Source organism: Anoplophora glabripennis, unplaced genomic scaffold, assembly GCF_000390285.2.
Source record: "Anoplophora glabripennis isolate ALB-LARVAE unplaced genomic scaffold, Agla_2.0 scaffold2079, whole genome shotgun sequence".
NCBI classification, from domain to species: Eukaryota; Metazoa; Arthropoda; class Insecta; order Coleoptera; family Cerambycidae; genus Anoplophora; species Anoplophora glabripennis.
Genome location: NW_019418183.1, coordinates 3179 through 20387, shown reverse-complemented (window position 1 = coordinate 20387; position 17209 = coordinate 3179). Strand labels below are relative to the sequence as shown.

At 33.9% G+C, this 17209-nt stretch overlaps 2 protein-coding genes and 1 long non-coding RNA gene across 5 annotated transcripts; 2 read left to right on the top strand and 1 right to left on the bottom strand.

The window, feature by feature from the left end:
* Nucleotides 1–321: 321 nt before the first annotated feature.
* LOC108916601 lies at nucleotides 322–1885 on the top strand. Its single transcript, XM_018722896.1, has 4 exons — nucleotides 322–738; nucleotides 826–1090; nucleotides 1144–1557; nucleotides 1612–1885. The coding sequence occupies exons 1-4, from the start codon at nucleotides 449–451 to the stop codon at nucleotides 1768–1770; spliced, it is 1128 nt and encodes a 375-aa protein (XP_018578412.1). The 5' UTR covers nucleotides 322–448; the 3' UTR covers nucleotides 1771–1885.
* Nucleotides 1886–4919: 3034 nt separating this feature from the next.
* Nucleotides 4920–10293, bottom strand: LOC108916600 (probable nuclear transport factor 2). Of its 3 annotated transcripts, none has more exons than XM_023456652.1 (5): nucleotides 10061–10293; nucleotides 9933–10004; nucleotides 9773–9871; nucleotides 9613–9719; nucleotides 4920–5141 (listed from the first exon to the last, which is right to left on the bottom strand). In XM_023456652.1, exons 1-5 carry the CDS (start codon nucleotides 10166–10168, stop codon nucleotides 5027–5029), a joined length of 501 nt encoding a protein of 166 aa, XP_023312420.1. In that variant the 5' UTR covers nucleotides 10169–10293; the 3' UTR covers nucleotides 4920–5026. The 3 variants fall into 3 exon arrangements, with proteins under 3 accessions (XP_023312420.1, XP_018578410.1, XP_018578411.1); XM_018722895.1 differs by having other exon boundaries at nucleotides 5047–5140; nucleotides 9584–9719; XM_018722894.1 differs by lacking the exon at nucleotides 9613–9719 and having other exon boundaries at nucleotides 4922–5140; nucleotides 10061–10291.
* A 4941-nt stretch (nucleotides 10294–15234) lies between these two features.
* Nucleotides 15235–16837, top strand: LOC108916602. Its single transcript, XR_001964771.1, has 3 exons — nucleotides 15235–15384; nucleotides 15459–16536; nucleotides 16780–16837. It is a non-coding gene; the product is annotated as an uncharacterized LOC108916602 (long non-coding RNA).
* The last annotated feature ends 372 nt before the right edge of the window (nucleotides 16838–17209 follow it).

Here is a 17209-nt window from a genome sequence, read left to right as displayed (position 1 = left end):
TTTATTTAATATGACACTAAAATATACTATTTTCTGAATTACAAACTTAAAATTGAATATTTGTCATAAGATGCAATATAATGTTTAATATGTAAAAAAAATATTACTTAATCCGGATCTGCTTAAAGATGCGCGCGATCAGATTGCCTTCCACACTCCACTTCCCGGTTTTTGCATTCACTGGTACCCGTGCATTGGAACAATTGGAATTAGATACGGCTAGTCTAGGTGGTCTGTGTATTCTGCTGAAAGAACAGATCACATGGCTGTAAGTATGTGAAGAAGAAGAATTTGATTTTAAATAGACATTTTTGACAGAAATTAGTTTGTTGATATTTTTTGTTTATTCCTAGTCCTGACTTATCTCTACTTTTATATAAAGTGGAGTAAAGCAATGTGCTCTCATTAAATTATTACTAATTTTCACATTTAAACGCTTCTAGTCAATATGTGTCGAGACTCACAGAATGTAGTAATGTTTTTTTACATTTTGTGTTTCGAAGTGATAATAATAAACTCAAAGACTTCTACTTTATGGAAATTGAATTCAGATAGGACTAAGATTATAGAAGCCAATCCATTTCATCCCGTATTATCCTATTCAAGTGACACTTCCAGCCAAGGATTATTAGAGGATCCTCTTTTTGACATAATTACTTCTACCGAACACTTTGGCCAATCGTGGATTAAACAGGCTGTACAATACTATTGTATAAGTTGCCGAACTACTGATGAGAAGTAAGTATTGTAATCTTTTAATTTTTATTTACTAGTGTTGTTATAAATGTAAATATAAAATTTAATTAGTTTATAAAAATATTTTAGAAATGATACAAACAATACTCATGAAGTTATGGCAGTAAAGAATTTAAAATTGAAAACTAATGAAGAAGTTTTAGACTGTGGCAAACCTGTCAATTTTACATATTATGATAATCTGGTAGGGGTTCTAAATAGGAATAGACATCCTAGTGTGCCTGAACCGCAAGCTATTCTATATTTTAATAAAAATTTTGGAAGGCTTAAAAATGATCTCGATGAATTAGATATTGATGCTTTAGAGCGTAAACTTAAGAAAGCCAAAAGAGAGGTAATTAAATAGATTTAGAAGCTCAGTTTGAGACTTATTTAATTGCGTTTTAGAAACCCAAATCTGTTCAACTTTATAACCAAATCGGAAATTTTTGGAGAATAAAAGGTGACGCAAGTAAGGCAATTGAATGTTTTCGAAGAGCACTGGCAGCATCTCCGCACAATGCTGAGGTGTTATTGAATTTAGCCAGGGTGTTGTTTTCATTGCAATATTTAGATGATGCTATTTATTTAACGAGAAGATCTCTTGAAGTTCAGCCACCAGAAAAAGGTGCTTGGCAGCAATATTTCACATTAGGTGAAATATTTAAAGCATATGGCCATTATCAAGAAGCTTCTATACATTTAAGGCATACCTTAGAGTTAAATCCTGGGTTTGAACCAGCACATTTAGCTCTTAAAGAAATGGAAACCATGCCAGCAGCAACCATACACATTTATACTTTGGTAATTATTGTTTGTCTGGTTAGTATAAATGATCCTGGATAATGTATCTGGCTTAAACTAACACTATTGTAGGTATTAGGGGTTCTTTTGGTAATATTGTCTTCTGTTGACAATATTACTGAATGTCCTGAAGAAATTAAACCACAGAGACACTTTAACAAAGCTATGGCGATGCGATCTCTAAGAGGAATAACAATGTCAACCAAACGATCAAAAAAATTGTCCACATAACAGATCTGATATTTTTTTTAATTGGACTGGATTTTTTTCATTAAGCGATATGCTAAAATTTTGTTTGTACCTGTTTGAATTGCTCATTTTATAGTTTTGAATTAACTTATTAAATCTTTTACAGCATTATCAGTTTCTTTTTACTTTTCTCTTAGCCCAAATGTACTAATTCAGGATGATTCGAGGTTTGACCAAAAAATAACAAGAATTTTTAAATTGCATGTGTTGTATCTTATCTATGGACTTGATTCATTTTTTGTGTATCGGTAGCACTATCAGTGAAGTACCTGTCAATTTTTAGGCAGCTGCTTAATTTGTGTTTGGTGTGTGTTTTTGATGATTTTTTGTGCGATGAAATGTCAAATCAGATTTGTCTGATATTTTGTTAAAAGCAGAATTAAATGCAGCAAAATGTTAAAGAAGACCTTTGGCAGCAATACTAGATCACAGCCATGAGTTTATCAATAGTACAAATGTTTTCAGGAAGGCCAAGAAGACATTGAAGGTAAGGTGAGATCTAGTCTTGGTTCTTTGACTACGATGGATAAGTTCATCACGAATTTTTACTGTCTGGTCGTACAGTTAATAAGGAATACTACCTACATGTTTTGCGCAATTTGCGTGAGGCTATCGGGAGGAAACGACAAGAATATGAGAGACAACTCGTGGATTTTGCACCATGACAATGCGTGCCACTTTGCTTATCCAACAGTTCTTGGCGAAACACAACGTCGTTGTGATGCCGCAACCACCTTATTCTCCGGACATGAGTCCTGTGACTTTTTTATGTTTCCCAATATCAAAAGGATAGTCAGGACATTTTTCAACAATAGATAAGAAAGGCAAAATCGCACACCGTGCTCAAAAAGATACCTAAGGAGCGGTTCCACCAGTATTTCTCAACCTGGGAACTATGATGGCATAAGTGTGTAATATCACTGGAAGTTACTTTAAAGGGGATGTATAAAAATCGAAGATTAAATACTTTCTGAAAAAATTTACAATTCTCATTACTTTTTGATCAAACCTCGTATAATCCACAAAAACTATACAGTACATAAAGCAACCGCCTCTATAACACCAGTTAGATTCATATTTGCAACCCTTTCAGTAGATACATTTTCTAAAAACCTTTAGGACTGGATAAACATCTTTATGAACATACAGGGTGTCCCGGTACTTGATACAAAAAATTGGAGTACAGATAGATGAGGTCAAAATAATATCAGTTCTTCATATAAATTTTTTCCATAGGGGCCTTCGGTAACAAGTTACGGACCCTCAAAGTTGAAAATTAAAATCTTATTTAGTCTCTAAACTATTAACATCAGCATGATGCAAATTTGGTGATCGATAACACATGCGTACAGCTTGTTTTTGATGTAGTAAATGAAACTTCATTATGCCCAGAACGCCAGGGACGGACTATGCCCAATGGTTAACAACCTAGAAGTATCAAAAATAAGTACCCACTTGATTCAACTGTAAAATTAACAGTTTAGGAAATATTTGTTATTTTATGTCAAAGTGCACTCGAGCGGTGCCTCCACCATTTTTTGTTTTTAATTTTTTATTGCACGTAATTACTATGTTAGAAGCGTACATATTTTTAAAATAAGAGCCTAGAAAATCTTACTGTGTGCTAATGTAATTTTTACTAACAAAATTTGACAAACACACTACACAGAAAAATAAGTTAAAAAATTTAAAAGATGGAAAACTGTCAATATCCATTTTCAATATGGGCACCTTCCACCTCCACAAACTTCCTAAGACCACGCATGTTATTTGTTTGTACATGAAAAAGCATTTCTGTGGTAATAATTTAATAGGTCCATACATTTTTTAGGAACGTCTGAATGGACATCGATATTTGGAGTTTTTGCAAAATAATTTGCAGCCGCTATTAGATGATGTTCCATTAGACACCCAAAGAAACCTTTGTTTCATGCACAATAGAGCTCCTCCCCATTTCAATCTTGATGTACGAAATTATTTATTATTGTGTTGTAATAATAAATGGATTGGGAGAGGCGCAATTTTATGGCCACCTCGTTCTCCAGACTTTAACCCGATGGACTTCTTATGAAAAAAATTTCTATGAAAAACTGATATTATTTTGACCTCATCTATCTGTACTCGAATTTTTGTATTAAGTATCAGGACACCCTACAGTAGAATCTCGTTAATCCCACCTCAGTCCGACTCCCTGCTTAGACCAGTCATCCCATTTCGGGTGTTTATTTACCTATTTTACGTACACGGGCTGCCGCTAAAGTCAGGTCTTAACATGCATTTGATATAGCACCTCAATACATCAAACAAAGTTCTACATCTACCCCAATAGACATTTTGTGGATGGCAGAACGGCAAAATCAAGGTTGTCGTCTGCTAAGTAAAAGAACATTATGCATTTTTTTCGTCCTGCTTAAGCATAGAACATATTTTGTGTGTGATTTCTCATGTTTCAAACAGTTAAGAGCAAATCAGTTCTATGTTGATGCAGTATACAGTTCTTAACCTTTCACTCACACTGCTTCTTTCATGTTTTGTTATTGTTTTAAAATGGAACAATATTTCAAACAGTACAGTATTTCCAGTTGAAAATTGAAGTTGTATGTACATACTGTACTGTATTGTGATGTTACGGATCAATTAAAAGTGTTCCTCTGATAATTCGAAATTTTCCTAATTTTTTAGTATGAAATACGTGTTGAATGTCACAAAATAAACCATTTTGAGCAAATTTTTAGTCTTAGATGAATTTTTAAGACAAAATTTTATCATAGTTAAAAATTTTATACTGTTGATTTATACAAGTGAATAAGATCTAATGTCAGTGTCAACAGATGTATAGCACACTTAAAAATATTAATTTTGTATTAATTAAAGGGGTTTCCATATCTCTGCCATTGGTTGTTTAGGATACTTGCTATTACCACCTATTAAGGCAACCTACTATCCACGAATAATGTGTACCAAATTTAATTTAAACAACTGTTCATTTTGTACTTTGTATCTAGAATACTGAGAATTTTTGGAAATATAATCTTAAAAAAAACCTATTTATTTTCAAAAAGATTATCATACTCAGGTTAAACTTTTAATATGAAAGAAAAATATATATTTTTTGAAAATAACTTTAATTATAATTAATTATGAATGATTACAAGCATTAAAGGAAAGTAGTATATGTGTAGTGTAGCTTTTAAGAATAATTTTGCAAGAAATACAATATAAAAATTCAATATATGACTTATGCTATATCATGAATTCCCAATCTGAAAATATCATGTTGAACGAAAAATGAGTTTCCTAAAGGTTTTAAAACAAATATCTGGGAAAATGCATGTGGGGGATCTTCATCTGCCTGAAAAATTAAAAAAAAAATTAATTTAGTTACATCAAATACTCAGTCAGAAGTCAGAAGAAAATCAGAAGTTTTAAAGGTAGGTGGCTCACAAACTATTACCAGCTTTGCTCATAGAATAATCACGAAATGCTTTGATAACTATGGCATATAATACAAAATTATTTGGTTTTGCTATGAACAAAACTATATGCTTCTAAAGCTGTGTTCTTAGAGAAGGTAAATCAAATCAGTACACATACATGCTTATCATGCATTTTGATACTATGTTACATGTAACAAAAATTTAGAAAAATAACTAACTTTATTGATATAAGGATGAAGATTATTTAATGTATCAAATTTTAAGTCATGTTTTTAAACATATCTTAAATGGAAATGAATACACAGTGTTTCAATTTACAAGCCATTAACACAATAAGCAGAAAACAAATTAAGTTTAAGTATTTTCTTTATTAAACAAATCCTAAAAAGGCGTATATTTGCAAACTTCTTGCTTCCTCAATTTTGAATCCTACAAGTTATGATTTTTTGGGGGGACAATTTTTGAAAAATTGTATGTAAAATCGAAAAGCTCCACATTATTCACCCCTTGGAATGGCCGTCTATAACTTTTTTTTTCAATTTTAAATACATATTAATATAATATATAATTCAGTGATATAAGGTTATATATACTTTTTTGTTATAGTTGTCAAAAAATGGAGGAATTAAATGAAAACAATAATTTAGTACTACTTTTTATTTTATTACAGCAAATGTTCAAAGTGGCCCCCAATAACCATTGCACAATACTCAATTCGGTGTTCAAAGTTATCAATTACATTTTGAAAATAATATTTGGTATGATTTTTCGAACTTCTTCTCTGATAAGACTTTTCAATCCTTCGATAGTGTCTGGTCTGTTCACAAACACTTTGCATTTTAAATAACCCCGCAAAAAAAAATCTAGTGGGGTTCAAACGGCCCTCTTCTGCCTACCCATCGATATGGGAAACTTCATTAAGGTAATTTCTTTCATTGAGGCGAAAATGTCTTGTCTTGCTGGAACTAGACATCACCAGCAGGCATATCCTGCCATCAAGTTAGGAAAAATTAATTCCAGGGCTGGAATCAGCTGAAAACAGAGAAAATCCAAATAAATGTCGCTTGTCAAATTGCCCTCAAAGAAATAAAGTCCCAGTATGCGATTTCCTACTATTCCAGCCCAAACATTCACTTTTTCCACCCGTTGTGTATATTTTTCTTGCATCCAATGCATATCTTCTGGGCTCCAAAACCTAGTAATTTGTCTGTTCACGGTTCCGTTTAAGCAAAAAGTTGCTTCATCAGTGGAAATTATGTAATTTTTTAAGTTGGCTTCTCTTTCAAATAAATTTCTAACTTTCTCGCAAAACTGTAATCTTCTATCTGTGTCATCTGCCCACAGTTCTTGTAAAGGCGGTATCCACTTGTGGCAATGCTCCGTAATGGAACAATGCACATGTAACGGCCTGTTGCAAAAGGCGACACGGTTCGCTGCGAAAGTATGTGTGGTTTTGGTTGTATCATTCATTCCATAACGTAACAAAATAAGGTTACAAGACGACACAGGAACATAAACTCGCAATATGAATCTGACTGCAATGGATTCCCTGCGAAGGGATGCTAACAGGTTCTCCATTTTCTTCTTGCAATGCTACACAGGTCTTCCTATTTCGTCTGCGATTTCTGCCCACGCATCCTGCTTTTTAATTTTATGATCGGGATCTTGAGGATCCCAAAGTATAGACTTTTTATGATACAGCTCTATGAGGTTTTGAATGTTTTCTTTACTCCACTCCATGGCACAAACACAGAAAAATACACTCTTCCTAGTCACTGCAGAAAACAGACTGACCCCAGACCATATACAAAAGACACGAAACAACAATTAAGACAAAATCATGTGCAATAGGCAACGTTACTTCCAAAAGGGTAACCCCCGTCTCAACATGTGGCAGAAAGTACTGTTGCATCCCTGTGATGCGACAACTAAAAACCGACAACTGATGGTTCGTCCCGGAGTAGTTACACGTGTCAAATTTGTTACACCATGCAACAATTTTTCGTCTCCACTAGCTGTAACGTAACATGTTCGGTATTACGTTACGGGGCATTTGACACAAATGGATACCCGCCTTAAGACAATAACTTTGTAAGGATGCCACTTTTGAGACTTCAGAGTTCTGTGAACTGAGGACTTTGACAAGTTGAAGTTGGCTGAGATAGATCTAATGGATGAGTGAGGATTTTCAGTAATGGCAAACATCACATTTTGACGGTCATTTTCGTTTACCGTTCTTCGTCTTCCTGATCCAGGTAAATCTTTTATACTTCCGGTTTCTTCAAACTTTTTGAATACTTTACTTATTGTAGCTCGACTAATTCTCTGGTCTGGTTAGTTATGGTGAAATAAGTCACATATCTCCTGTTGACTACGAATTTTATGGAGATAAAATGCGGAGGCATACATTCATAATTAAAATTTCAATGATCTGTTTTTCACTTAAACAGGCAACCATTTTTCAAAATAATTTAACAAGAATGAATTGGAACTAAAACAATTCACGTTATACCTAAGGTACGTACTGTGGTGAATTTTATGTGTTTATCGATGCGTTTTTTTTTTTGAGAAAAAAAAGTTTTAAAGTAAGTAGAATAAAGAGTAGGTATGTTTTTTAGTACAGAAGAGACTATGATTGTTTGAAATAGTTGTCAGTCATAAAAGACAAATTTTTATATTTTTTTGACTACTATGAACTATGACAAAAAAGTAGGTATAACCTTATATCGCTGAATTCGTCTTTAGAAGGGCTATCTATTTATACTATAAAATATAGAGCTTCCAATTAAAAAAAAATGTCGGTAATGTTATAGGTCAGAAAAGTGACAATTTCTATTTACTAATTGACCTGTTTCAGTGATTTTTTAAAATCTGAACTAAAAAAACATGAATTTTGTCGCATCATTTTGGGACACAAATAGATTTTTATTAGGTTACTTAAAAAAATATTTTAGCTTCATTAATGGTTTACTTATTATTTTAATGGCCTGTATTCCTATAAATCACATCTTATAGACTGATTCCGTTGACATTTTATACAAAAAAAAAATAATGGTCCAAACATTCAAAATATCTATAAAAAAAGTATGTGACCTCTATTTGTAGATCACTTTCAGGATCGGAAGCAGATATTACTTTTTGATAAATAATTAAAAAATCATGACATCAAGAACTATTGACAATCATTTGTAGGATTTATTATGATTTGCATTTTAACTTTTGCTATTGCCATTTGTACAAAAGTAAATAAGAAATCTATTTGAATTCGCATTTCAACAAATATTTAACTAATGACATGAATTACATATATGAAAGTAAATCTGTATTTAAAATTTAACCCTTTCACTGCTCCAGACGTATTTATTCGCTAAAAATTTATAGGGCTCACACTGCTCCAGACGGATAAATCCGCTTGAATATTTAAATTGGATCAGGCTGTTCAAACCGTATATATCTGCAACCATGCGCATTAGTGACTCGGTTCTTGCAATTGGTATAGGGAATTTTTGCGGGCGGAACTTATAGCGATTGTGACAAATATTTTTATAAAAGGAGGTACTGGTAATAATGCCAAGATTTTTCATCTCTCTTTCAGATTCTATTAGTACAGCTGTCATTATGCTGTATTTTATTTAAAATAAAATCGTAAATCGTAATTTAACACAACATAATGTAACTATAAGTGGTCCAACTGCTCCGGACATATATATTCGCACGCGATAAACTTTCGCGCATGGCGCGGTGGCTACGCTCAGACGTACTGTGCAGCGAAAGGGTTAAATTTATAAAAATCTACATTACAAAGTTACACTCTTTGAATACCGTTTGAGAAATACATATATACTTAGCAGTAATAGGAAAAATTGACAAGGAACCCTCACAAGTCTCTACGGAAAATCATTTTTAGTCAAAATTGTTCATTTAGACAAGTTGTAGTTTAAAAGAAATGTCACTTAATAAATTTCATCTTAGTGACTTGTGGGGCTTGTACTGAATTATTTATTATATCGTTTGCTACATAAACAGCTATTACAAAATCGTTAGCAAAATTCTGGCACATCTCAAAAAAACAATATTTATAGGACATTAGTTAGGTACCAAGTACATAGGTATATGTTACTTCAATTTAAATACTTGTCTGAAGTTACGAGTATAAGAAGTTTTGATAAAAAAGATTTAAATTACAATGTGTCAAAGCAAAACGAACATATTCGAAATGCAGAACTTGAGTAAACATTTAACAGAAATTAAATATTTTCAATTTGTAATAAACTTATTTGGAAGACTATTTACATCTGCGTTAGTAAGACTATGAAGCTTAAATTAAATGGTGCAAGATTAGCAAGTATAATACATACTGCCAAAGGCTCGGCCAATGGGCTAAATAGTATCATGAAGGACAAGACGGAATATATCATGTTGTACGAAAAAACTTCCCTCTATTGGTTTCAGTACAAATGTTTGCACATAAGCGTGGGGCAAATCTTCATCTGTCTATTAACAATTCAATGTAAATGACTATAAAATTTAAATATGCAATAACTTACCTGCAGCCTTCCCAATACGTTTATTAAAACACCACCATCAAACATCGGTTGAGAGTCTACTGCAGTTATTATCCTATTTATTTTTTGAAATGATAGAGACTAAAAAATGTATGCCTATTAAAAAAATCTTAGGCTAATGATAACATTAGTTTAAACTTACATTTAATTTTTCCATAATTTTCACAGATCCTTGTAGCTGAACACCTTCAAAGGTCATAAACGATAGTTCCACCTGTAAATATTATTAAATGTTAGAAATATGAGATATACTTTCCTACATAAACTTGCATTATACATGTTAACCAAATTAGGCCTTTGAGTTGGGTCATCAAATAATGCATAATATTGTTGTACAAATCCTTTTCCTATCGCTTCATATTGTGGATTTAGAGCCATTTCCTAATCTACCAAAATAATCTTTTGGAGGTGTTCTTTTTTTTAACAGACAAATTTAACCCCTAAACGCAAACTTACTTTCTACAATGCCAATCCGAAGTTGTTTCAGATAATTTGAGTGGCAGATACAGAAATGCCACCACAAAGCCGACAAAAACACATTTGTGCCACCACAGAGCTGCCAACAACAAAAATGAAGGGAAAATTTATATTCTTTTGATACAATTTGATCTCGTCAGAGTTTTACATTTATTAGATTGTTTTATATAGCAAATATGAAAAAAAAGCAAAGCGCACCCCAGGCTGCATAGCCACACTACCCTACTCAACCATACCACACATAAACATGACACCACACCCGGGGTTTACACAGACGAGCCGGCGAAGTAAGAAGAACGCCAGAAGAAAGGGCCATAGCCGGCGGGACCCAGCCAGGACAAAAGGAGGCCCCACAAAGCACCTACTCCGGCCGCATTTGCGGCGGGGTAGACGACGGATGGGGCCCACCTACGAAGGCTGTCCAGGCCTACACGAGATGAGGCAGGATAAAGAGGAATAATCCCCCTCGATCCCAAAATTTCTAGCCATGGAATAATGGCGAGATCAGTAATGAGGTTATGGTATTGGAATATGTAAATAATTGTGTGGCGTCATTCCTCCAATCCACGGTAGTGTGGGGGTGGTTTACACGAACCAGGAAAAGGCCGAGGCTTTCGCCGATAGCCTAGAACTGCAGTGTAGACTGCCTCAGCTGCCCGACGAAGACGAGGAATTCGAGATAGTGGCTGAGCGCGCGGCCCGACGTGTCGACAGAGAGCCAGACAATGACATAATCCCCCCCGCAACACCTGACGAACTAAGACTGACAATACGCAGACTTAAAAACAGAAAAGCCCCCGGACCCGACAATATACATAACACGACACTTAAACGACTACCACACAAGGGCCTCATGGCCCTACTAAACATAACAAACGCGACACTCAGACTAAGACACTTCCCTACCCGCTGGAAAACAGCAAACATAATCCTTATCCCAAAACCCAACAAAGATCACACCATCCCATCCAACTACCGGCCCATTAGCCTGCTCCCGGCTATGAGCAAAGTGGTAGAAAAAATTATCCTAACCCGTCTAAGAACCCACTCCCAAGAACTGCAAGTCATTCCAGACGAGCAGTTCGCCTTCCGACCCAATCACTCCACTGAACTCCAAATCCTTCGCCTTACCGAGCACATCACGGCGGCCTTCAACAGGGGACAGTACACTGGTGCTGTCTTCCTGGACGTCGCAAAGGCCTTCGATACGGTTTGGCATGAAGGCCTACTGATGAAAATGCTCACCAACCAATATCCCATATCCTTTACCAAACTCATAAAATCCTACCTACACCNCCTTAGCAAAGCGCATCCCAGGCTGCATAGCCGCACTACCCTACCCAACCATACCACACATAAACATGACACTACCCCCGGGGTTTACACAGACGAGCCGGCGAAGCAAGAAGAGCGCCAGAAGAAAGGGCCCTAGCCGGCGGGGCCCAGCCAGGACAAAAGGAGGTCCCACAAAGCGCCTACACCGGCCGCATTTGCGGTCGGGGTAGACGACGGATGGGGCCCACCTACGAAGGCTGTCCAGGCCTACACGAGATGAGGCAGGATAAAGAGGGATAATCCCCCTCGATCCCAAATCATTGAGGCCAATTTCTAGCCATAGAATAATGGCGCGCGCGCGCGTGGCGCGTGTGTGGCGTCGTACTAGTTATTCATTGTTTTTACTGATTTATTGTTACTTACAAACACTAATATTTATATAATATGTGTCAAAGCGGTACCGCTGTTGTAACACTACAATTATGAGTGGAAGGGTGACATTTTTGAAATTTATTTGCTTCTTTGATAGAACTGATTCATGCGGCAAAAAACTTGTCAAAGTCTGTAGCAGTGTAAAACCACACTGTTTACTAATAAATTCGTGAATTAATTCATGAAGAACTTCGTCAATTTATTCATCAATAAATTGTCAATGTAAAACAGCTATAATAAATAACATAAAAATCAGCTTTTAATGACAGTTTTCGAAAAACATATTTTGAGATGCTAAAAGGCATTAGATCTCTAAAATAGCATAAAAAAAACAACAATTATATATAGGTATTACATTTATTTAAAAAAAAAACATACATAGCTGTGTTATATTATAACATCTACACTTCTGCGGGATATTTCATATTCTATAAACAGATTTTTCATGCGGCAATTTGAAACCCTAGAAAATATTTTTGCATATTAGAAAAATAAAATAAAGTTGAAAACAAGGTAAAATATGTTGTAAACATATGTTACTAGCACAATTAAAAGTCCGTACAATATTTGTTGAGATAGAATAGGGGCGTGCCTTGTAATTTTCCGCTAATGTCTTTCTATCTCGGGTGTCGATTGCGATTAATTCTAAGAAAGTGACGCAGGGATCAGTGCCTGATTTACCTGTAGGCTGGTGTAGGCTGCAGCCTACAGGCCCCCACCAACTAGGGGTCCCCACCGTGATAACAAATTTTTTTTTTTTAAGACCCCACCATGAACCGAAAGAAAAATTATTCTGAAAAATATAATTTTTTATTCTTAAAATTTGAATAGGCCCCCACCAATTTTCAGCCTACACCCTGTAAATCAGGCACTGGCAGGGATCTTGGAATTCTGTCTCAACAATTAAACTCTTGATTATTTCGTGTAGTTAGTTTAATTACAATAAAAATAACAGATTAACAACTTTTTATTAATTGCAGTATCTACGTCATAAAAGTTTTCTAAAATAAGAATTAAACATAGAATACTCAGTAGGATGTTTTCATGAATACATAACTGAAATAAATTATGTAGTTTAATTGTAGTAAAATACAAATTAAAATAAAAAAATTCGAATACGATTCATTTTCTAAAACAGTTTAAAATTATAATTTTTAAGTCTTCAGTTCTATGCAAAAAGTACTATTTACTGTATTTTTTTTTAGTACTTATTCTAATATATTTGTTGTTATAAGTATTATTTATGTATAGTAAAAGCATAGATCTAATTATACTATGGATGTAATGTAGAGATAGAGGGCAGGGGACAACATGTAAAATGAGATGAAAATAGTCTAGGGTCTCGTGTTTTATGGCATATTCAGACTTATCACGCGCGATTTTTAGTCTATCTAGGACGTCTTAAGACGGTTACAGAATAGCTGACCGTAAAACTTATGGCGTATTACGTAAAACGTAAAAACCAACATGTAACTTTAAACGGTTTCTTACACAATATGCTCATAAAACGTAAGACTACGTAAGATGTTGAAAATTTCAGTAAGGATGAATTCTTACGTTTACCGTAAAAATGACAACCAATAAGAATTGTTCTCGCAAGGCAAGGTCTGCTTCTTTTGATTAAATGACCTTGTGCAGATTTCACGACATCAAGACCGATCTAATTACAAATATTATTGAATTATTGTAGTTTCATGAATTCATGTGCACTTGTCTTGTCCACCACCTTCTGTTCAACCTGTTTTCTCCTTTTGAAGAAATAATATACCCATAACATTGACACATAACGATATTACAGTTAATGCATCCATATTATTATTACCTACACAATACACAGAAAATAAGTTAATTATGGTTTGGTCAGATTGTTTATGTTATTATAAGTTTTAAGGTTATACTATACGACATATGCAAGTGGCTCGCACTCTCATTGGGTTGCCTTAAAACGTAAACGAAGTATTCTGTAAAATCCTTCTACGTACCTTATGGGTATACGTCTTAAGTCTTACGTTCTACGTCATACGGTAATCCACTATGTAACCGGCTTTATTGCATAGATTTGACAGTTCTATATGTCATGTAATGTAATCAGCATAGATTTATTAGATCTATGGTAATCAGTACTAAATCTGTATGAACTACATTTTTGGTCTATTAAGAATATTATATATTATAGAATAATATTAAGAATGTAAGTAGTATAATGAAGTTGCATTTATTAAAATATGTTATTATATGTGTGGGAACAAAAACAATTAATTTTATTTCTTGAACAATTGTAGTTGTGTCCTTATCTATTTGAATAAAATAATAAATTAGTACTGCCTTCTATTTATTTCATATTTAAAAAACATTTAATGTACAAATATTGTTTTATAAAGTATAAAAATTTAATAAAGCTTATTATATTGTCTTTGAAAAAATTAAATTAAAAATTTTCGTATTTTTAATACTTATTATTATGTTACTACTAAAAAGAGTCAATTTCATAATAAGAAATAGAATTCCTTTTCAAATCAATGTAGCGCGCTATTTGCATTGTAGGTCCCTACCTACAATAGGCTGTTATTGAAAAATAACCGGTTATTGGTTAACCGGTTATTTTTCTTGATCAGTTAAACCTGAATCGGTTAACCTCTACCTAAAAACCGGTTATTGAAATAACCGGCCCTTTTAAATTTTTGTGAGAATTTATTAAAGAAAACAATGATGTAACATTTAGAGGCAACAATTATCACAAACATGTTTTGTTTCATTTTCAAATAATAAATTACTAAATAAAAATTAAAACATAAAAATGCAATAAAAGTGCTCTCTAATAAATAAAAGTGCTCTAATTTATCTCTGTATTTCTTTAATAGAAAAAGTAGACAAGTCTGAAAGTCGCACTCGTACAGCACACCTAACCTAAAATATGCAATTTGCCCGCGCAATTTCCACTGCAACCCGCCCAGCCCGTCAAGGAAGCCTAATTAGCATAGTCCGACCCACAGACCACTAAATAGAATGTCCAGCCGACGATGGCTTAAGTCTGATTTACTATCAAGTTTAGGGTTAGAGCACAATATACTTTAATCGTATACTGCATTGTGAGTTAGAACTTAAATTTTCACTCGGTCTCGATAAAATAACCGGCACGCGGTTTTTGACATAAATAATCGGTTGTCAGGTTAAACTGAACTCGGGAAATAACCGATTTTTGACCGGTTAACCGACACACAATAATCGGTTATTCATTTAACTGGTTATTTTTGCCCATCCCTAATTCTAGGTCACGTGACTTAGGGCAAATGTCCGCGGCTTTCGCTGTTCTTGTTGGAACAGCTAAAATGCGCAAAAAGTCGGCTTTGACTACATACATATACTATTAACACTATTAACTCTATGAGTAAAAGTGACACTTTCAAAATGTAAGTAGTTATAATATAGTTGTATTTGTATAACGTTTGCACATTACCTTTTTGAAAACATTTACTGATCTTAGGGTGGGCAGCAAGGGGTACAACAAGGCGGGGGACGACGAGTACAAGGTTCACAAACACAAGGACTATAACAAGTGCAGCATGGTATCATACATGGACAACGTATATATATAGCAGGAGTGCCGAATGGAATGCCGCCAGTTGCAGGTTTACAACAAGCTCCATTGCTTGTATTCGATGTATTCGACATTTTGGAAAAAGTGTGCAGAATATTTTATTTCGATACTACAAATTTTATGAACATCTGTCAAATATATAATTTTATAACTAAGACAACATTTGAAGCATGGAGCTCTTGATGTATCTAACACCATATTTTTCAGCAGCAGCTTTTACCCAAGTAGAATATAGACCCAAAATCGCTAATTTTGGAACATACCAAAATTCCGCCGCTAGACGCGGACAACATAATTCATAAGCTGATGTTTTAAAATCCCACAGTACCACAAAACTTATAAGTGATACATTTTGTCAAGTATAAATATTTAAATATACATAGTACATATAGTAGTACCTACCCTAACTTAACCTGACTTGCATAAATCGTTTATTTTTTTCAAAATTTCGTGGAAACACTAATAAGTTTGCCAACCCGCCCAATATAAGACGGAGTTTAGGTTTATTCTATGTGCTAGCAAAGAAAAATTGCGCTTTAGCAGTCAGCACTCTTTGAATATATAGTAAAAATATAGCATTTATATATTATCTAGGGCATACTAGCTTCAGATCAGACCAAGACCAAGTCAAATCGGTTAGAAGTTATTTGTTTATGTAAGTGGATATTTTACGTAACCAATTAGAAATTTGCATATTTCAGGTAAATAATAACTAGATATCCATGCAATATAAATACTTTTGTGACAAGCAGAGAAAAAATAACAATTTTCAAAACCTGAGGAAAAATTATAAGTGTACTAATGGATAATAAATCTCCAATCTGCGATCCTTGCTTATTCTGTTACAGAATATTTGACCCTCCTTATTGTACTGCTTGGAATCCTCCGTTTTATGCTCGATGTGTGTACCTGCCTGGCGGAGTCCCAAACAATCCTGGGTGCTGTTGTCCTCCCTGTCCCTAAGGTTATTACATTTATGTATTGTTTTAGTTCTTATGATACTAAAATATTGCTAATTTCTAGAAATGCTTTTCTTTAGCTCCGTAATGTTAATAAATCGGTGCTTCACTATCTTTACCTCTACAACTATTTTCATATATATCTAACTAAAATATTTATTTTTCGTCTAGTAGTTTGTTGTACTTCAGTCTCCTGTATATACTATAATATAAGGTTAATTAATCGTTTTAACTATTTTTTTTTGTAGTGATGGAGTTTTTGTTTAATATGGAAGAATATATGCAAAAATGTTATAGTACCTACCACATGATGTTTTATATATAACATATTGTTGCGTTTAATAACACTATGTAAATGTTAATAATAAAAAAAATATATGGAGGAATTCTGCTTTCTATTTGCTGTATGCTGTATCCCAATGATGGGAGAATAATTCTGCTTTCTATTTACTTACCCCCATTTTAATGTTTCACATATGGACTGAAGAATTGAACAAAGAACCTATTTATATTTATATATTAAGCAGGGGAGCAGGGATGTGCAATGCCCACCCCAGAAAAAGATCTAATAATATCATCTTTCTCATATCTGTAAATCGCTGTTTTTTTTTGTTACAATCAAACGAAATACTGCTTAGGTTTTGAAATATTGTATCAGTAAATCGTTGACTGCGATTT

Excerpts from the sequence above, each read along its gene's own strand:
- LOC108916601 (XM_018722896.1), top strand. The coding sequence starts at position 449 with ATGTGTCGAGACTCACAGAATGTAGTAATGTTTTTTTACATTTTGTGT. Across the intron at positions 739-825 it reads TGCCGAACTACTGATGAGAA|AAATGATACAAACAATACTC; the intron begins GTAAGTATTGTA and ends AAAATATTTTAG. Across the intron at positions 1,558-1,611 it reads TGGTAATTATTGTTTGTCTG|GTATTAGGGGTTCTTTTGGT; the intron begins GTTAGTATAAAT and ends ACACTATTGTAG.
- LOC108916600 (XM_023456652.1), bottom strand. The coding sequence starts at position 10,168 with ATGGCTCTAAATCCACAATATGAAGCGATAGGAAAAGGATTTGTACAA. Across the intron at positions 9,872-9,932 it reads AAATTATGGAAAAATTAAAT|TCTCTATCATTTCAAAAAAT; the intron begins GTAAGTTTAAAC and ends TACATTTTTTAG. Across the intron at positions 5,142-9,612 it reads CGTCTTGTCCTTCATGATAC|GGCAGATGAAGATCCCCCAC; the intron begins TATTTAGCCCAT and ends TTTAATTTTTCA.